At 39.4% G+C, this 22113-nt stretch overlaps 1 protein-coding gene across 5 annotated transcripts in view; it reads left to right on the plus strand.

Annotated features, from left to right (window-relative positions):
- Positions 1 to 22113, plus strand: part of USP32 (ubiquitin specific peptidase 32) — a 143022-nt gene that overhangs the window by 78407 nt on the left and 42502 nt on the right. For all 5 annotated transcript variants that reach the window (XM_030536246.1, XM_030536249.1, XM_030536248.1 and 2 more), the window contains 5 exons: positions 11906 to 12037; positions 13753 to 13860; positions 14858 to 14973; positions 15387 to 15449; positions 19559 to 19642. In XM_030536246.1, the coding sequence (XP_030392106.1) occupies positions 11906 to 12037; positions 13753 to 13860; positions 14858 to 14973; positions 15387 to 15449; positions 19559 to 19642 (503 nt within the window). The remainder of the gene's footprint in view (positions 1 to 11905; positions 12038 to 13752; positions 13861 to 14857; positions 14974 to 15386; positions 15450 to 19558; positions 19643 to 22113) is intronic.

Consider the following 22113-nt stretch of genomic DNA (forward strand, 5'->3'; position numbering starts at 1 on the left):
GCCCTTTAAAGTATTTTACAGGTCTAAAACATGTTCATCTTTAAAATTAGCCAAAGAAATAAAAAACATTACAGCTCCAAATTCTTTTGTCTTAAACTATCAATGTACTATCACTTTGTGCAAAAACAATGACTATCCTTTTTTATCCTTACCATGCTTTAAATGTATTCCTCACCTAAGAATTTAGATGACGTTAGTAGTTTAGGTTAGTATCTAACATAATGAACTGGGAACACACACTTTGGGACTCTGATACCAAAAGCTCTTTGGGGCAGGTACTACCATTTATTATATATTTATACAGGATCTAGTCTAATGGTGTCTCCACCCAGATATAAATGTCTCATACTTGAAAAATATATATACATGCTATTTGAGCTAGGCTACCAACCTACTGTATTAAATCTCAGTGTGTAATAGATGTGTATCTTGGCATATTAGGCTAGAATCACCAAACGTTTCTGAAGTGTATACTTACACAAAAAAGTTAAGAAATATACAGCGTGTTGTATGTTTGCTGTGCCCAGAAATTTTGCATCTATATTTTCATTCAAGCCTGTTGCTATATTGTGTGTTCCTTGTATATAGAAAATAAATTCCTGTCTGTTTCATCATTAACAACATTGTTAATTTGGTAACCCAACTCTTTTAAGGCCTGATTCAACACCCATTAAAGTCAATGGAAAGATTCCTATTGACCTGAATGATAGTATTTTGTATTTGGAGAACCAAGATATAAAATTCTTTAGCCATCTGATAGTTATTTAGGAGACACTGATATTTCAGATGTTGTGCAAAATCTTTTACTGTGTTCATTATTTTCAATTACAAAAAACAATACAATGATGCCGTACTGTAAGTTGCAGAAAATAAATCGTGGCTATGAAACAGTGCTAAGGATTAAAACCACAAAAAGTAGATAACTCAGAATTAATAACAGAGGACTACAAATATTGAGGCCTTCATCTTCAGAGGTTACTAGTGATTTTGATGCCCAGTTTTTGGGTGCTTTACTTGAGATTCCTTGAAGGGAGGCCGTGTCTTCAGAGGATAAGTGCTTAACAGTTGTAAAAAGTGGTTTTTAAACTGGGCACTCGGTTTAAAAAAAAAAAAAAAAGGACAAGGGAGACATTAAGTTTAAAAAAAAAAACATGAGATTACAACATAAAGTAAAATATATAATAAGGAATATATCCTGTTCATTGCAGTTGGATTTATAAGGTTATATGCGCAGAAGTTAATTGAAGAATTTTGGACGGTCTAATCACTGACCCGTTCAGACTACATGTCCACATGTATTGTAATCAATAATCCTTCAGTTTTATATAAGTGAAATTGATGGAGAATTCTACAAAGCATGGTTATTTTGTAAATGAAGAATGTTCTACTTTGTCTTATTTTTGGTTTCTAAAATATATAATGTGTGTAAGTCTAATCTATACAATGGACCGGTCTGGCTCGTGTTACCTGTGTAGCAGATTTCATATTCATTTTTTTAGTAATCCTTTTAAAGATGACAGTTTGAAAGCAATCTTTTCAATGACCTTGCTGTTCAAAGCACTGCTTGACAAAAATGCAGATAAAACATTAGTTGGTAATCATTCTTTTCCAAGGTTAAATTGGCACAAGCAATTAAGATAACTCTGAAGAAACCAAGTATGCCAAACATGTTTTTTTTGTGAAACACAAGCCATTTTTGTATCTTGTCAGTCAATTTACCCAATAGTCCCTAATTTAACATAAATGTTGCAGATGCCTCAATAAGCCTGTTTATGCTGCCATTACCTACTCTTAGATGGTAGATGTTTAGACATTGTGTTAACTCCCTGATCCTTTCTTATGTAATTGTCAAGTGTTACCAGCCACCCATTAGATCATGCATCAAAACTGGCTGGCTTATATATCCTTTTATAGTTCCTTATTTCTAAATAAGGGTAGGTTAAAAGAAAAGGAACTAATCTATATGCTGTTTTTAGTTCCTTAAGTAAATAGTGTTTGCGTGACTTCTAGCAATCAAAGAAAACTAGGGTCAACATATATGCAGAAAAATGTTCATAGAAAGCACAAACTTGTCTTTCACATTATCTAAATAATAATCAGAAAAGAAGTGAGTTTTTTTCCGATGAAAGCTTATGCCCAAATAAATCTGTTAGTTTTTAAGGTGCCACTGAACTCCTTGTTGGTTTTGTGGATACAGACTAAGACTGCTACCCCCGATACAGAGAAATTGATGTTATTTTTCAGTTTTCTACACTTGCTCACAACTGTCTCACACGGGGTAGCCCATTTCTTCTAACCTGTTTTTCTCTCAAACATTTACTTTTGGGTTTTGAAGCTACAAGAAACAGAAAAATTTAATACTCTACTCCTTACAGGACACTTTCTGAGACCTCTTCTCAATACACCAGCACATTTAAACCGGTAAGAAAAATGCACCTTCCCTCAGCTGTGTCTTCTCTCCTCCTGACAGATTCTCCTAGTCTGTTTGATCTCTAATAATCTTAGACCTGTGTCTTGGTGAGTTAGCTGCCTGGCAATCCAATAATGTCATTCTTTAGAATGCCCCAGATCTGAATTCTTTGTTCCATCACTGTTGAGTATTCTAGGGAAACTCAGAAGACTACTTGCAGCTATAATTGTCTTAAAACATGTAGTTTACCTATTTTTTTGTCTCTTGATTCATAACTAGAATCACCTTCTTCTGTACGTTTGTGTATATACTCAGGTGATATGGAGGATAAAAAGAAGGAAATGTGCCTAGAATTTCCACTGGCAAATTACAGGGCAAATAACTTGTACTTACAGGCACACCTAAATCTCTCATCGTGGAAGAGAGAAACCCACTCTTCTATGAAACACCTCTGAGCTGGAAGGACATTTAGGTTGTAGCCATACAGCAGGCATGCAGAACATCCTGTTTTTCTTCTAGGCATTAGGTGCGGCCATTTTGCATGCTCCTACCCAGGATGCAAAATGCTTTCACAATGTGCTCTGGAAACAATCTGAGAGGTTTGAGTGTGATGTTCTTGCTCTTTCCAGAGAGCTTAATTTTTGTGCAACACAAAGTTTTTATTAATGTTTTAAAAGGGAAAGGATAAACCTACATTAAACGAAGGTATTTGCTTTTAAACTAAGCTTCGAAGTGATTATTTTAAGCAAATAAATTGTGGGTCTCTTCTGTCAAATCATCTTGTTTTAATTTTGTGGTTTAACATCCACAAAGATTTTTGGTTTTGTTTGAGACAAATCCTCTTATTCCAGGTTGTCGACTGTTTTTACTTCTCTGGATACATTTCATGGACTGCAGTGGAATATAGATATGCATTTCCCATTTTCTATATTGGAAGTTGACTCTCCTATGATTGTCTGTCTGAATTGAACAACATTAAATTTCAAACTTATGTTCGTCTTTGACTCCTCACCCTAATGAACCACATGTCTAGCTTAGGAGGTGATACCTTGTAGTTTTGGAATTAACATTTTTTAACTCTTCATCAAGTAACTCATTTATTGAAATTGTGTATTTTGAAGCCGAATTTCTAAAGATGAAATTTGGTGCTTCTTTGTTGTTGTTGTTGAGGTAGCTTGTTACAGAATCACTGAAATATTGTATTTAATTTCTATAAACCCTAGATATTTTTACAGTAAAAAAAAAAAAATTAACATGATAGAATGTCAGTTCTGACTACACAATAGGGAGGTACTTAGGAAGGGGTCACAGACTCGTAACAGACATGAATTTTAGGGAAAGGAAATTGGAGATAGCACAATGGTATATGTTGCTTGTGGAGAATAAGGTGTTAGTAGGAATTGGTCAGCCTTGCATGCGTGAACAGCTGAATTCTAAAAATGGAAGAGTTGCCTGTTGTGCTTTCCTGTTCTACGCGTCTGTCTTTCTTTATTATGCCAGCTGCTGAGTACCCTCAGTTCCCATATCTTGATGGATAGGGTCCTTAGTGCACTTTACTACCAGAGTGATGGGAAAACAATCCTAGATCATAAAAAATGTGCACTTATTATATACTGAGTGTATTTTGGTTTAAAAACTAACCATAGTTTTGTTAGGCCTTAAAGTTAACTTTCTTCAAGTCTCTTGCTCATTTCCATTCCATGTTAGGTGTGTGCATGCCACATGCACAATTGCCAGAGATTTTTCTTTCAGTGGTATCCATTGGGCTGGCTCTAGTACCCTCTGGAGTTGCGTGCTGGTATAAAGGGTGTCGTCAGCCCCGTGCCCTCTCAGTTCCTTCTTACCACCCATGTCAGCTGTTGGACCAACCCGTCTTGCTGTAGCAACTCCTGAAAAGGGTTGCTGTGAACTTAGGCCTGGAAGTTGAGTTTAAGGAGTTAGCACACAGCCTAGTAGACGTCCTGGCTGCAGCTGCTTCTTCCATAGTGGCCTTGCCTATTAACAAGGTAGCGAGGGGCCTGTCAGATCACTGTGGCAGACTCCTCCTTCTCTGTCCCACACCTCAAAAAGGATGCGAAGAAATACTATTTTCCAGCCAGTGGGTTTGAGTACCTTTACTTGCAGCCCCTCGTGGTGTCGGCAGTGAATGAGTGGGACAGACAGATTGTTGAGTGCTATCCACCAAAAAATAGACCAAGAGCCTGGACCTGTTTGAATGTAAGGTTTATTCGACGGGCAGTCTCCAGTTCTGCATCACCAAACAGCAGGCCCTGCTGGGGAGGTAAGATTTGCACCTCTGGGACTCATTGTCCAAATTTAAGGACTCCCTGCTACAGGAAACAAGGCAGGAGTTCACAGCCATCCTAGAGGAGGGCAAGGCTGTGACCAGGACTTGCAGTTCTGGATGTGGCCAGCTTAGCAGCCAGGACTATGGCATCAGCAGTCTCTGTTCGTGACTTCAGTCGTCAGGCCTCTCTCACAATGTGCAAGAGTCTGTCCAGGACCTCCTCTTTGAGGATACCTCCCTGTTCTTGGAACAGATGAACTCAGAGCTTCATGGCCTCAAGGCTCCTTGCGCCTGTACACATCTCCAGCTTCAAGGAAGCACTTTAGGCCCCAGCAGCCTCCCAGATTTGCAGCACCTCCCCAGCAGGAGTCCTAGAAAAGAACAGGGAAGCTTTATAAGGGACACCTACCCTCCGTCCCTCCTGAGCCTTACAGTTGAGCTCTCTTAGATATCCTGGCAGGGCCAGGCAAGCCTTTTGAAGATACACCTGAGGATGATATACCAGTCTTGACTCCAGATCCATTTCCTCTTCTGTTTTGGACCGCCTATCACCCTTCAGTCCAATGTGATCATATATAACATTGGACTGTTGGGTACTGAGTACAGTAACAATCAGTTACACTCTCCAATTTTCATCCAGACCTCCCTTTCATCTTCCTTCCCAATCTCTCTTTAGGGATCCTTCTCATGACTGCTTCTTGTCCAGGAGGTGCCAGCCCACCTACCTGTGGGGGCTGTAGAGGAGGTTCCTTGAGACATGAGAGGGAAGGAGTTTTACTCCCGATATTTCCTAATCGCAAAGGCCAAGGAGGGGGGTCTACAGCTCATCCTGGACATGCGTCACCTCAACAAATATCTCAAGAAACTGAGGTCCCACATGGTCTCCTTGGACTCCATCATTCCCTGTATGGATCCAGGAGACTGGTATGCTGCCCTTGACTTAAAGAACACTTATTTCCCCCTCTGTCTTCCATGGTCACAGAAGATTTCTCAAGTTTGTAGTGGATCAGTGCCTCCACCAATTCGCTGCTCTTCCCTTTGGCCAATTGGCAATCCTACAGATCTTCCCAAACTATATAGCGATGGTAGCAGCTTTTTGCAGGTGTCGAGGCATGCAAGTCTACCCGTACCTCGATGACTGGCTGATCATAGTCAGTCGCAGGCTCAGGTGCAGCACAGCGTCAGGACAGTGTGGGCTGCTTTCCAGGCACTGGATCTGTTGATCAACGAGCAGAAGTCAACCCTGGTCCTGGTTCAGAGAATAGAGGTCATCAGGGAAGTGCTCAGTTCAACCCAGGCCGAAGCCTCCCTACCGGAAGCCCATTTCCAAGCTACATCAGAGCTGATTTCCCAAGGTCACCATCCATCCAATAATGACCGCTTGGGTATGCCTCAAACTATTGGGTCACAAGGCAGCATCTACCTACGTGATGCAGTATGCAAGGCCATGTCTCAGACCCATACAGATGTGACTGGTGTCAGTCTGCTCCCTGAGCAAACACTACCTGGACTCAATACTCATGACCCTGTCTCCAGTCCATGATTTGCTGACCTGGTGGAGAGACCCAGGAGCCATAATGGAAAGGGTAACCTTTGCGGCCCTTCAACCGTCGGTAACCTTAGTCTCAGACATTGCCAAAGTGAGCTCCCCACCCTGATGTGTTAGGGCTCATGGCATCTGGTCCCAGGAAGAACTCTTCCTGCGTATAAAAATCAGGGAACTCAGGGTGGCACACTTGGCTTGCCAGATGTTCCTTCCCCCACATCGCAGGCAAAGTGGTGCAGTCCTCAGGTGTCCTGCATCAGTGTTTTAGATCAACAAGTAGGGAGGGGCTTGATCTTCAGCTCTGTGCTAGGAGGCCCTTTGGCTGTGAAACTTGTTTGTGTGACACGCCATTTACCTTGAGGAGCCTTCCATTTATCTCTCGGGAGCCTGAAACACGCTGGGGGATTGCCTCAGCAGATCCTTTCCCTCACCGCGAGTGGTCTCTTCATCCAGAGGTTGTCAGTGTCATTTTCCAGAGATGGAGGCCTCCCCAGGTGGACCTGTTTGACACCAGATAGAACAGGAAATGCCATGAGTTCTGTTCACTGTGCAGGCACAGCCTGGACTCCCTCTGTGATGCCTTCCTGCTCTTGTGGGCAGACCACCTACTATATACCTTCCCACCAATCCCCTTGGTTCACAAGGCCCTCCTAAAAAATCAAACAGTGCAAGGTGATGGTTATCCTAATAGCACTGGCATGACCATGCCAGCATGTGTTTGGCATGCTTCTGGACTTCACAGTGGCAGCTCCGCTTGTGCTCCCACTCTGCCCAGACTTGATTTCACCCAAACCTCGCCTCTCTGCACCTGTCTGCATGCTTGTGGCGTGATTGAACCCTGAAGAACAGGCTTGTTTGGATCACGTTCAGCAGGTTTTGCTAGGTAGTAGAAAGCCTTCTACTAGGGCTACCTACCTGTCCAAGTGGAAGCCTTTCACTTGCTGGGCCTCCAAATGGAATCTCTCTCCGTCCTGATCTTCTCTGCAGTCTACCTGCTCCACATAGAGCATCAGGGCCTCTCGTCTGTTAAGGTTCACTTGGCAGCTATCTCAGCCTTCCCACTCTCCAGTGCAGTGCAGATCAGTGTTCTCCCATGAGATGATGGTCAGGTTTCTCAATGGGCTGGAAAGACTCTAACCTCAGGTTCATGAACCAATCCCGCCATGGGACTTAAACCTGGTTCTGTTGAGGCGCACAGGGCCTCCCTTTGAGCTGTTAGCATCATGCTCTGTACTGCTTCTCTCTTGGAAAGTCGCCGTCCTGGTGGTGATCACATTGGCCAGAAGGGTCTCTGAGATCAAAGCCCTGATGTCAGAACCCCCTTATACAGTGTTCTTGTACAGTGACAGGGTCCAGCTACGCCCTCATCTGGCCTTCCTGCCAACGGTGGTGGTGGAATTCCACAACATTTTTCTGCCTGTCTTCTTTCTAAAACTCACAAGACCACTGAGAAACATCGTCTTCATACATTGGATGTTGGACTGGCCCTCCCCTTGAGAGAACTAAGCCCTTCTGCAAGGTCACGCAACTCTTTGTAAAAAGAACAGGAGTACTTTTGGCACCGTAGAGACTAACAAATGTATTTGAGCATAAGCTTTTGTTAGTCTCTAAGGTGCTATGAGTACTCCTGTTATTTTTGCGGATACAGACTAACACAGCTGCTACTCTGAAAGCAACTCTTTGCAGTAGTAGTAGAAAGGATGAGAGAATTCCCAAGAATCTCATCCTGGATAACCACCTGTGTCCAGGCTTGCTATGAGCAGGCGAAGGTTCTTCCTCCGGCCATCATGACTGCTCTTTATACAAGAGCTCAGGCTTTGTCAGCAGCATTCCTCGCGCAGGTACAATCCAGGACCGCAAACCTGGTCATCGGTTAAGACCGTCACTTCCCAATACACACTCACCCAAAAGCCCATGACGATGCCAGTTTTGGGAGAGCAGTTTTGCAGTCAGCCTGTCCATGAACTCCAAACCCACTTTCAGGGATCCTGCTTGTGAGTCACTAGCGTAGAATATACATGAGCAAGCACTAGAAGAAGAAAAAACAGTTACTAACTTATTTCAAAGAACAACAGTTATGAAGTGTTGCTCATGTCCATTCTATACCCTAACCCCTCTGTTGGAGTTATCAGCAAGAAGGAACTGAGAAGGTTGCACCCTCTGTACCAACATGTAAGTGCACAACTCCAGAGGGCACTAGAGCTGGCCCAATGGATACCATTGAGGGGAAAAATCTCCAGCAACTGCATATGCTGCGCACACACATCTAACATGGAATGGACATGAGCAACACGTCTCAAAGACAAACAGTTACGAAAGGTTAGTAACCGTTTTTCATAGCGTAATTGTTAGCACTCTCCATGTGTCCTTTTACCAAGTTTATTTTATGTGCCCGTTTTCATTATATGGTGGTTAAATCTCTGTTCCTTTAAATTACAGCAATGAATGTTTTTTTGTCTAGTTTTTCTATTTGTTAACTCAAAGGAAAAACATAAATATTTTCAGTTTCTAAATGTAATTTGTCATTCTTAATAGTCAAAAATTCAAAAGCTGGTAAGTACCATCCAGTTCTAAAAATACACTGCTACCTCGATATAACGCCCCCCGATATAACACAAATTTGGATATAACGCGGTAAAGCCGTGCTCCGGGAGAAGGGGCTGCGCACTCCGGTGAATCAGAACAAGTTTCACCTATAATGTGGTAAGATTTTTTGGCTCCCAAGGACAGCGTTATATCGAGGTAGAGTGTATTTACTATATTTCTGAATGTATACAGAACCATTCCAAGTTGTTCATAGATAATATTGCAATTGCATATTTTTGAACAAATATTTCTTTTAAGTATCAGAATTGTGAGCTTAATGCCTATTTTTCTGCTTTTAATTTTTACCTTTTTAAAAACCTAGGCTTCAGCCTGGTGAGTGTGCAACGATTGCCTTAAAGAAGTTGTAAAGATAAAAAGCATGGTTCTGATTCTGGAGTGGGGCCAGAACCCCGGGAAAATTTCTTTTCACCCTGCAAGGAATTTCCTGAGACATAAAAGTATGCAGCAGGTCACAGAGTGGCCTTGAGGCAGCTATGGGAAGTTGCTGTAAAGTAGAGCAGTCCAGGATCAAGGCCTGTTTAAAAACAAATCCTTACATTTGTTGTTGCTACACTCTAGAATATGAAAACTGTGAAAGAATGTTAAAAATAATTTACAGGATTTATGCTGCTGTTTTGCTTTTTACATGTCACTCTACTTGGCAGTGAATAACTAGGCTGGTTGTTAGTGGATGCATCAACGCAATATTTATTGTGGGTAATGACAATGCTAATATAATAGCTGTTTTCTTTGCCATTGTGATGGGTTCCTGCACTGATAATTTTAACTGCTCTGATTGGAATGTTGTGATTCTATTGAAAGTGCAGTGGAAACAGTAGAAACAAAATAGTTTCATTGTGCACATTTTTCTCGTTAATGTATTTAAATATTTTGTTGAAGGCTACCCAAAAAAGACAGGAGTCCAAACTCTGTGTTTCAAGTGTAATCTTTTTTTGAATAATTTCTGCAAATGTGCAATGTTGAAGTAGCTTTGAGTAATTTGCTCTACATTACATGATATGCCTGCTGGGCTGTTAAAATGTGTTCACGCTCATTTTAATCACGCTCATTTTTATGGGATTGTTACTCTTGTGAACTGAACTGGCAGGGTAAATTTAAAACAACTACATTTCTTGTGTCGTTCACCTCTTTTCAGTGTAATGAAAAGCACCAATGAGTGGTGTTCAAGAAATAGAAACTAGCAACTTGAACCTTGGGCTGTGATCCATAACTATTTTTTAAAGTTTGCAAGTTTATTCCACTATTTATTTTCCCAAATCTATATGCTGCTTATGATTAGATGTAAACCAAAAAGCAGCTGGTGATTGCATTCATAGGGCAGTGTAAGTTGTCTGTCAAAATCCAGTGTTGGCCTGGGGAAGTGTTTCCTTCTATTAACTTTTTTTTGCCATTAAGGCCGACCAGATTCATATGTCTGGAATACGCATTGGCCTGTATTGATCCACTAAAACCAGGAGTTGAGGCAAAGGTGAAATGTTAAAACTGCCTCTTTTTTTTGTTTTTCTTCTGTTTTTAGTCCTTGTGGCGTTGTTTTGTTTCTATAGTCTAACCAGACCAAATAGCTGCAGTTAAATCCTGTTAAAAAGCTGGCATGGTTTTAAGGGCTAAGAACCATCTGGGAATGAGATCACACGTGGTGTTTCTTAATATAGACAGCTTTGTTATTAAATAGATCTTTGAGAAACACTTAATTCACACCAACCTAAAGCACTGTTGACATGCGTCCTCATACCATATGGATAAAATGCTTTGGGGAAAATTATTTCTTGAACAGGTTGTTTTTTCAAGCACAGAAATTTCTCTAAGACTTCAGTGTTCTAGAGGCTGCTGTTCGCATGTGGAAACCTTGCTTTCTTGTGGAAACCTTTTACTCTTCCCATTGACTATTTTAAAATTTAATTGGTTGTTAGGGATTTTGCATATTTATCTCATTCCTCTGACAATTATCTTACATTTTTTTTAAAAGGGGTAGAAACTATCTAGTTGTGCACGTCACTGGCCTAGGTTAATGCGCATTCTTGTAGCTGTTTTCTCCTTCACCTCTTTCCCATTCATTGTTATATTCATGACTGCATCCTGTCTTCAAATTAGTATAATCCTTGCCTTGAAGAGTTCAAATTTGAATTTGGGCAGTGGGGCCCCACTGCTCATTGTGTCTCCAGGTGCTTTTATAATAGCAACAATAAATAAGAAAAAGAAGTAAAGGCAAAGATTTTATAGTTGGAAATAAACATTAAATGTAGAAAGATAGTAATGTCTAAATGTAAGTTTAAGTTATAGTTGTATTAACTGTTAGTTTTAATTTCACAGTATTTGGTATAGGAATTTGTTCTAGTTTTAATGTACAATTTTCCAACATGAATGCCTCAATAAAGTAGCCAAGTCCTGTACTTGGATGTTCATTATACTTTGAAATAAATGTTCATTTTACATCCCAATTTCAGTGTTCAGATGTGTGATGTCCTGTTAAGGACAAGCGGGCAGAAAATAGGCTCTCTGTACAATTAGACATCAGTGGGGGCGGGAAGGGAATTTATCAAAGAGAACAAGAGACTTCAGCAGACTCAGCACCTGGCAGGAGTTCACTTCTGTGGTGCCTCTGAACGTGTGATATCAAGACAGATCACAATGTAATTGATTTTACTCTCTGGAGTAACTGTGGTGATGTGCAGTAATTCTGTAAGTGAGGAAACTCTAAATTTAGCTTGTTTCTCCATTGTTATTATGAACTTGTAGGTGCAGGAAACTGGCATAAAATGATTCATTGTTTCTCTTTTTAAAGAAATAATCTGTTTTCATTGTGCTGTTTTTTAACTCCCTGTATGAGTGGCAAAAGTTTCTGTCCAAAATATTCCTACATTTGCAGACAAACAACATAGGATTTTTGAACAACTTTTCTATGTATTCATAAGTGAATGTTATAATTCTAGTAGTTTCTTTATAAGTATGTAAAGAATCTTAAGTATGCATTTTCTTTGTATTGATATAAATTAAGTATTTGTTTGAAGACCTTGTTCTGCTTGTCAGGGATTTAATTTTTTTTTTTGTTATACAGTGGAAGAATCAGACATCATTGATCTCGAAAAACGATATTGGCTTTTGAAGGCTCAGTCAAGAACTGGACGTTTTGATTTAGAGACATTTGGCCCTTTAGTTTCCCCTCCCATTCATCCATCTCTGAGTGAAGGTATGGGACATTGATAAAAATATTCATTCTGTGAAGCTGTTTTGGTGTGGGGCTTATGGTACTCTTCTCTAATTTCATCTCAAAAGTGCTTATTTGTAGAACTCCAAAAAGCCAAGCTCTCCTACGGATGCAATATTGCTTTTCTTAGTGTTCAGAAGAACACATTTTTCATTCATTTTTTGAAGCTTATATTGAGAGAAGATTTATTTCTCTCAATTCCAAATACTCAAAAAAAGGATAGAAAGCAGTTGTGAATGCTTGCTTGTTGACAAATGTAGAATGACAAGAGGAAGTAGTTCCTCTGAGATGTATAACTCTTAACTATCAGGAAAGCTGGCAAATGTTCTGATCTGTGCTGTGTAAGTTACTTTATGATTCCTTGAAATTTCTTTATTGTCATTATTGAAATTCTCTAATTTGAGAAAGTATTTCACTGTGTCTTTAGCCAAGAATATGGAAATGATTTTTAAAAAATGCCAAGTAATTTAATTTGTAAAGCGGATATTCAGTGTGCTCAGTTAAAATTTTGTCCTACAGTCAATTAAAGAGACCTTTCTTTATAACAGCTCAAGATAAAGAGGGTAAAAGCGACTAGTTGGCTCAGAAGCTTGGTAATGGGATACAGAGCCATTCATAACTAGGTTGGTCCTTCCAAGTCGTAGCCAGATTGGTAGTGACTGAAGGTTGTAATCATCTAATGTGAATAAGTCAGGTCTCATTCCATTTCTTTTTGAACTGGTGTCCGTATCACAAAAACTACCACAATTTTCACTATTTGACCACGTTGTTGGCAATGTCGTTAGGGGCTAAATACAGGGGCGGCACATCTGCAGCTGGACTATATTGTTTTAAGTCCCCAACAAAGCAAAAACAATTTAAAACATGTTAGAATGTGCCCCCTAAATGGACCATGGCAACTCAACTATCTCTTCTGTCCTAGAAGTGGTGTGTGTCCCAAGTAGTGCACGTTAGCTGGGACTGATGTGGAGAAACCTGAACTATTATTGTTACCTGCTGTATCTATTTTGTAAATGGTACACTTCAGTCATTGAGGGTGAAGATTTTATTGAGAGAAGAATTTTCAAAAGTGTCTAAGGATTTAGGTGCCCAAGTCCCATTGAAAATCCTAAATCATGCAGAGCCAGATTTCTAAAGGTATTGAGGTGCATAAAGATGCAGATAGGTGCATAGTGGGATTTTCCAAAGCACCTACATGTGCCTAATTCTGACGAAAATCAGTGGGAGTTGGGCACCAAGGCATTTTTGAAAATCCCACTAGGAGCCTATCTGTATCTTGAAGTGCCTAAACTCCTTTAAAAATCTGACCCTTTAGTACTTTTGAAAAAAATTACCCTGACAGCCTTGGCAACTAAAGTTATTCACCAAATGCATGAAAGACTTGTGTAAATTATTAAACATTAGGAAGAGAGCATGGTCTAAGAATGAGACTGTTGGCCAGGAATTTCATGAGGTTTTGTATTCTTATCTCTGTCTAGCCATGGGTAAGTCACTTAACATGCTTTTTTTGGTTTTCCTATCCTATAAAATGGGCATAATAATGCTTAATTATCTGCTTCACAAGTGTTGAGGATTAATTACTGTAGCTAATGTTTGTACCTTGCTTTGAAGATGTAAAGCATTATGTAAGTGCTAAATATTGTTTGTGAGTTTGTCTGGTCAGATTCAGTGTGTGGTAATGCTTCTGTGGTTTGTAGGTTTGTTTAATGCCTTTGATGAAAATCGTGACAATCACATAGACTTTAAGGAAATCTCCTGTGGGCTGTCGGCATGTTGCAGGGGACCCTTGGCAGAAAGGCAAAAATGTGAGTGTGCAAAATACTGCCCATTAAGCTTCTAATTTTAAAAAATCTGATCAATTCTTGTCAATCAAATTTATTTCATTTACATATTTTTAAATCTCTTCTTGAGAAGGAGATAGAGGAAGGGAAAAAACCTAGAAATTGTATCTTGAGTTAAGTTTAAATATGAAGGCTTTATTTTATTAAATATGGTTAACATTTATTATTTCATGTATTCATGTGAGTTATTCTATGATTTCATTCCAGCTATAAATCTCTTCAGAATTTTTTTTTAAAGTTGGTATTCAGTAAGTTATTTTAGTAGTTGAATTTTGCTGACTATTCATATATACAAACTGTATTAGCACAGATATGGTGCTAAAGTCTGCATCCCATTATATAGAGAAAAATGGAAGATGTAAACATTTGGACTTCCTATGAGATTTTCAGTAAATTGTACTCATGCTAGTTTATTTCCTATTGTAATCATCCCTGACAGGTATTTGTCTAACCTCTTAAAAATCCCCAATGATGGAGATTCCACAGCCTTCCTAGGTAATTTATTGCAGTGCTTAACTACTCCTAACCATACCATTGGCATGAAACAGTTTGCTCTTATTGTCAGTCTCATTCAACTGGCTCCTTATGAGTTTTCTGAATTTTGTGATGTACTCTATGTAGGTGAAAAAATGACAACATCTATGTGACTTAAAAATTGCCATCAAGCTGGGAAACTACAGATTCTGAATACGCATTTGTTCCATGCCCTGTTACATCAATATCAAGGAATTGGGAAAATCTGAATTTCAGGTTGAGCAGAGATCTCCTCTTCCTCACTACCACAACCAAGCAACCCCAGATTATATTGTGAAGTTCAAAACTGTTAGTTAAGTCACATTTTTGTGACTTTGCATGGCTTTTTGCCCTGCAATGAAGCGACCAAGTGCAGTAGCCCTAATTAGAACATAGTTGTCAGTTAGCTTTAACGTGAAAAACTAATCCTTTTTTTCCCCCCCTTCAGTTTGCTTTAAGGTTTTTGACGTTGACCGAGATGGAGTTTTGTCTCGCACTGAACTTAAAGAAATGGTAGTTGCGCTTTTAGAGGTCTGGAAAGATAACCGTACCGATAAGATACCTGTGAGTCATGTTTTAAGTCACCTCCTATTGTTTTCTGTAGTAGCCTTTGAAAAATAGGAATCAATTTTAGCTTTCAAAGTACAGTATGAATATTGTTTGGAGACAGATGTCACTAAAACAGCCTCTTTTAATGTCTGAATTGAGGAAAGGTACGTATGCAGTTGACCTTGTGTAATTTACCCCATACTGATTCTAACAAAAGTAAAATTATTTTCTGTAATTTCTGCTGCTGCTTGTAGTACAAAGAACTATTTAGATATAAAAATATGGCTGACATGAAGACGCCAAATTTTAAACTCCCAGATACTTAATAAAAATCACCAAAAGTTAAATGTTTACTCTTTTCCTTCTCTCGACATGGGTTGCTCTGGAGTAATGTACTAAACACCGTATTTTCTAATCCGTTTGTCAAGGAATTGGGCATGAATTTGTCTGAAATCGTAGAAGACATTTTGGATGCACATGATACCACAAAGGTGAGAACTTACTGAACTTTTCTTGACCTTTTTAATAGATTAACTTGAAGAGAGTCAGTCAATTGTCAGATTTTCCAACTGTATTTTCACACACATGGGAAGGTTTCTGGTTGAATCCTAAAGAGTAAGAGCGGATTAGCTGTGATAAAAATGAAAATACTTGCAAGTTGGTAATACTCAAATATTTCAGCTGATTTAAAAGTAATACAAAGTAAAATAAACTTACCATGTTTGGCTTCAATGCAGAGATCTGTCAGTAGTGGGTTCTCTACCAAACAAATGTCAATTTTTCATTGCAACTTTTCAGGTACATCTGTTAGAAAAAGACTATGTACTTACATTCTGATTCATATGTCAATTTGTAAAATTTAACTTTAACAGAATTATCACTCTCGTATTATATATTTTTCTATACTGGTAAAACAAAGTTTGCCTAAAGCACTGAAATGATTACTCTTCTTATAAGAGTAACGACTAGCAAAATAGCTGTCCATCAAAGAAGGAAAACTATATTAGTAATTGGTTCATGCTTCAAGAAGGAAGGTGGTTATGCTAAAATCAGATGTGCGTATATTTGACATGGCTCATTTTCTGCATCTACCTTTCCGCTTCAGAGCAAATTTTCCAAAGTGCTGCTCCAACTAATTTCAACTGAAGTAAGTGGGGGATCTCGGTGTGAAACTTAACACTTGTGAAAATCGGGTCCAAATTTATATAATCAGCTGAAATTAATCATCCTATGCCATTACTAGAATTTATGTGTGAGTAGTACTGCTTTAATAAACCTAATTTTTGTGTGTGTGAAGAAATGGGCTTATACACCTTATGTTGTTTTGTTGTTAAAAACCAACAAGTCATAGATAAAAAAAACAAGCATAATAAACTTCCTGTGTGTTCACTGTGTCAGCATGTATCATACTCTGCGGCAGATAGGAAAATGAATAGACTTATCCTTCAGGTGATCAGGAGTGCTGTATAATGTTATATATACCACCTTGAAATGCATACGTTTTTGCCTTCAGTTGTTGAGATGTTACATTCAGATCAAATTTCTTCTATAATATTTTCATATATAATGAAGTACATATACATATTGTCTCTATCACAGCCAAGGCAGAAATCCGTGAAACACACGCTGGAGGCAGTTGTCGTGGCTTTTCTTGATTATACAGAATCTCTTCCGTCTTTTAATAATAAAAATAATACCTAGCTCATATATAACACTTTTTTAGGCATTTTTATAGTCATACTAGATAAATAATGTATTTGAGAAATGCACTTTTTAATCTGATTGGTTCAGGATGATCACACATCCTCCAATATGCAATGACTTTGGTTCCACAATTTAATTCATTGCCTTATAACTTTAAGTGGAGAAGTTCATGGGAACTACAAGTTACTTCTGAAAAGTTATCAAGGATTCTTAGAAATGCATATTACTGTGAACAATTATATACCATAGCTATCTGTGTTCCAGTTGAAGTTGCTGGTCCATCTTCTGGTAGAAAGATTCTTCCATTATAACAGTAGGAAAGGTAGCCTCTGAGATGCTCTTTCTTTCACCCAGTCAGGTTTTTATAGTTTGCTCCACAGTGAGGGTAGTCTGTAGCTAAGCATGTTGACGACCTATTCCCAAAGTGTTAAGTAAAAGGGAAAAGACAGTACCATCTCAACAAAGATTATGTGTAAAATGATGGACCCTCCCAATACATTATGAAAATAGTGCTGGAACAAGCAGCTGCTGCAGCAGTTAGGTGAGTTATTGAACTCCTTGGCACATTATCTCATTTTGCCTTTGAACTGTGAACAAAGTAGGTGTAACCAGAGATTTAGTAACTGTCAGTACTGACTAAGTGTTTATGCAGTTGCATTCCAGTATGAAAATATCAAATTGAGCCTTTTATCAGGCAGTTAAAAAAATCAAAGTTTAATAGAGCTGGGCAATGTCAAACTATGCTACTTTATCATTTCTTGTTTATATTTATAATCTGGATTCTTGCTGATCTCCTGACTTGGGTGTATTTTATATTCACCTATGGCCAGCAATGTTTGTGCTGTTGCCAAATAGTTAAAATATAGCTTGTGTAGCTGACATTTGCAAAGCTATATTACTTCTTGACCTTTGCTCAAAGTACTTTGACATAAAAAGGAAGCGTTATTAATGTTACTGACAGAAAAGCCTTAGGGGAGAAAAAAACAAGGCAGAACTGTGTAGCATTACAAAATGGCAGTGTACTTTTTGAATGTAGTACTTAGATTCTGTGATGGGGTCATCTGCCATCAAGGGCAGTAACTCTTACTGGTCAGCCCACCCTGCAACCTGGCATGGCCCTTTGAGGGTTTGAAAGGTCCAGTGAGAGGATATAGAGAGACCTACGAGGGACAGGCATAGGGTGGAAGCAGCCCCAGGAGTGAATGGTGCTTGGAGAGGGAATCTTGTTGCTGTACCTTTAAGAGCATGGGACCAGGAGCCTTGCAGATTGGGCGGGACAAGGCTCCCCTCTCTCCCAACCATTTGGGAAGCAGGTAGGGGAAGGGGAATGGTATAAAGGCTGCGTGCTCCCTCACTGCAGGACAGACACTGTTGAACCCTCCAGAGTGGAAAGGATGTTCAGCTGAAGGGAATTGGTAAAAGCCTAGCAGCTAACTTAAGACACAAGCCTAGCTCCAGGAAGAGAGGTCTGGAGGGGGGAAGTCCTGATTGAAGGAGGATAGCTAATTAACCCAAGGCCTGAGGCATAACCATCGTTTCAGAAAGAGGACTAAAGGGGAATGTCCTGCTTAAAGGAGGGTAGGACTGACTAACCTGAGCCAAAAAGACAATTACAGCAATGATTGGTCATTTAAAAAAAAAGAATATGGTGTTGACAGTCTCAAGGAAGAGGGTTGAAGGGAAACTTCTGCTTGAATCAGGGACAAGAGCGATTACCCTAAGGAAGGAAGCCGGAGATACAACTCCATTTCCAGAGATAGAGCTGAGGGACGACTCCTGTTTGGAGGAGGAGGAGATCTAGCTTGTGGCTGCATGGAACATAACTCCCAGCCCTAGAGAGAGAGGATGAAGGGAGGGACTCCTGTTTAAAGAAGGGATAAGACAGACTACCCTAAGGTGAGATCCAGCCCAGCTTCAGGAAGATGACTGAGGGGGGAGGGCCCCTGCTCAGAGGAAGAGGACTGACTAGTCTCAGGCAAAAGATAGAGTCTGAGTTATTTGTCACAGCCCAACTAAGAGAACCCCTTCAGCATTGCACCAGGATGCTAGGAAGCCTCTGAAGGTGAGACACGATTCCAGAGCCCCAGTCAGCCTGACTGTCAAGAAGGAATTGCATTATTTTCTCCTTTAAAATACGTATGAAATAATCAGACATTAGGAAAATTCTGCTATTTTGCCATGTAAAGATCTATATTTTGATTTAAAGGTTTGTTGTTAGGATCAATTTAATATGGAACTCAGTATGTCAGGTTGGATGTACATGGACTTAAAACAAGCAGTGCTTTTTGTAAACTCCTAAGAGCTACTTTCATGTCATCGTCTTTTTTTAGTGCAGATTGTAAATTAAGATAAGAACATTATTGAAAAAAATCTGCTTTAGAATCTTACAACAAATAGACCCTAAACCTGCAGTTGACTTCTGTGCAGTTCTGTACGAATGCTGGGCATTTCTGTGGAGCACTCGTTGCAGAAACATAGCCTCGGTGTGGCTTTGTATTCTACAAAATGGCAGTCCTGACCATTCATCTGGATCCTTCAATGCTGTTTTGGTCATGGCTTGAGAAAGCGGGTTTATGATGGATATTGGGAACTAAATTGTTTTATGTTGCAGGAATAAAGATTGATACCTTTGCATGGTTCGTTCTGTGTAGATTCAGTGCTATGTAGTTCTTTTGGGACATTCATATGCTTTGACTGAGATAAACTAAAACTGGTATCTGGATTTAATTTCATTATTGTTGCCTCAGATGAAGTTTTATAGCAGTAATGATGTATGCTAATCCTTTCCCAGACGCTTACTTTTCCTGTTCTGTCTGATGGGTTTATGTACAGTTTACATAGAAATGAGGTAAACTTGGTAATGCTCATTATTTCCCTTCCCCTCTTTTTAACTTAGCTCGGACACCTCACTCTGGAAGACTATCAGATCTGGAGTGTGAAGAGTGCTCTTGCCAATGAATTTTTAAATCTACTTTTTCAGGTACATTTAGTGCAAATTTAAACCTTAACAATATGGTAATTAACTCATCAGCTTTTCTTTTTGCAGTCACAAAGTGCCGCATCAGCATTTGCGTCAACTCATAGAGTTTTTTGTCTATTTGAGTAAAGTTGTGTTTTTTGTACGAGTGCATTACCTTGACTGAATGATGCTGTACTTGCTTATTATTCACTTAAGTGTGAGATGCCTGAAGCACAAGCTGTTAAAAATGGCATACACGATACATAAAATAGAAAGAAATGTAAAGTGTAACAGTAGTTACATTCCCCATTAAAAGTGGTGGCATTCCAAATCTTCTCTAAAAAGTGAACAGGAAATGAAAGAGGCTGCCCCTGTAGTTTACAATCCTCCCCTCCTTTAACCATGTTCTCTAGACAGTATCTAAATAGCCTTTTATTGATGTATAGATATGAATAGTGCACAGAGAGGTGATATCACATCCCTTTCACAGCACAGGTAAACCTGGAATTCAGGAGCTTGGGATCAAATGTATTTGAATTTTTTTAAAATCCAATTCAGGCCCAGTTTCAAAAACAGCACAGCCACATTTCAAGGTTGGCTCATCTTTTGTAAAATGTAAACCGCAAAGATTGTTTTCATCTTTGTCATTTATTCCCTGCCTGTTTTTCCATCAAACTTTTTGTCCTGAGAGGTGGTTAAAGAAGTTATCTTCCCCAATGGAGCTCTGAGGAATTTCCCTAATTTAGCTGCCTGTAGGTGTAGTTCCTTGATCAGTTACACGGTCAGAGTTGAACAGAGGCATGTTCCTTCCCAAAGGGGCTGAGTGTGTGGAGGCAGTTATCGTGGGTGCAGCAAAGAAAAATAAAATTTCAGATTCCTCCCAAGCCCTAGGCTACTGAACCAGCCCTTTCTTCAAGATCACTTATGTATATACTCATTCCAAAGCAACTGTAAATTTTATTGTGATGATATTTCTGCCAAAATTTGCGTGCGGGTGGAAGTGTTGCAGTCTCCATTTTTGGAAGCCTTCAAATGTATTCATTGGTAAAAAGAATTAAATCTAGGAAGATTGTTTTCTAAATAAATGTTGTAGAATTAGCTGTAGTACATTTTAGCTCTTTCTTGCATTATCATCTCCTGAGGGTCCAATGTCTTTATTTTTATGGCCTGAATAGCACTAACACACTATCAATGCTTAACTAATAACTAATACATATATGTGAATACCAGAGCTAAAATTAATAACTCTTGGCAATCTCAGTGTTCCTGGTGATGGGTTAGTTGATGTATTTGTTCTTCAGTTAGTGTTTAGAACTCTCATTCTCATAATGATATTTTTAGTTTAGTTTTCATGCCTCCTCATGTTCTCTTCATGAATCCACTATTAGTAGGACCACCCAAGCTCTTACTATCTAAGCAGTAATCTCCAGCCCAGCATGCTCACTGCACACGACATTAGAAGGGGACAAAGATACTAATTCTGCCACTGTTGTATTTGTGCAGTCACTTAATTTCTCTGTGCCTCAACTCCCCATCTGTAAAACGGTGATTAATGCTTAGTGAAGACCTTGGGCTGTACATATGAAAAGTGCTATGAAAGTGTGAAGTATTTATTTATTTAGTCTTCATTATTTTAAATCAAGCCTTTCAACAAATTGGTTTGATAACAGCAGGGGTGGCGTATTTTGAAGAAGTTGATGCTAGTACACTGTAGCATTAGTTTAAAAAAAAACAACAAAAAACAAACTAACATCAGAGCCAGCTGTGTGATAGTTGTTGGGAAATCTGTCACTTCCCAGCAGCTAATGACCTTTCTTTTGTTCAGATTATTAGAATACCAGCTCTCACACTGTAATATCAATTTAAATCAGGTGCTCCACCAATCGTTAGACATCTCCAGCTGAGATTCAAATTGATAGCTTCAAAAGACACATGAAAAGAGGCTATAAAACATGTAATGAGGAGCAACCAATCTGAAAACTGGCTCAAAGACCGAACTGTTTATTGGGAAAGACTCATCCCCTCCCCCTACTCTGGGGAAAGTAGGACTCAGGTGGTCTTTTTCCCCATGTGGTATTGGGGAGCAACTGCAGAGAGGTTCCAAGCTATAGGAGCAGGTGCAGAAGTAGCCAAATCAGGGACTGCTGCACTGGGAGGAAAAGGATAAAATAGGGTCCAGCTAGAGCCATCCCTCCCTGACCACACCCATGGATGCAGAGGGACCCCTTCACTCTGGGGAAACTAGCACCGAGGTTCCTCCCCAGGTTGAACTGCAATGGGGAACCTTTTCCCCTGCCCAGTCCCTGCACTCCACTTCCCTTCAATGTCCTCTTTCCTTTCACTTTTCTTTCCACTTCAGCTTATTCCTACCAAACAAATCCACCTAAAAATAATAGTGGAACTAACGTGAAGTTTCAAGTTGTTCATTCTGCTGTGGGTTCTACCACTTTGCCCCCATTGTGTATCTTGTCTGTTTTAGACAGTAAGTTCTT

Source organism: Gopherus evgoodei, chromosome 17, assembly GCF_007399415.2.
Source record: "Gopherus evgoodei ecotype Sinaloan lineage chromosome 17, rGopEvg1_v1.p, whole genome shotgun sequence".
In the NCBI taxonomy this organism is placed as follows: Eukaryota; Metazoa; Chordata; order Testudines; family Testudinidae; genus Gopherus; species Gopherus evgoodei.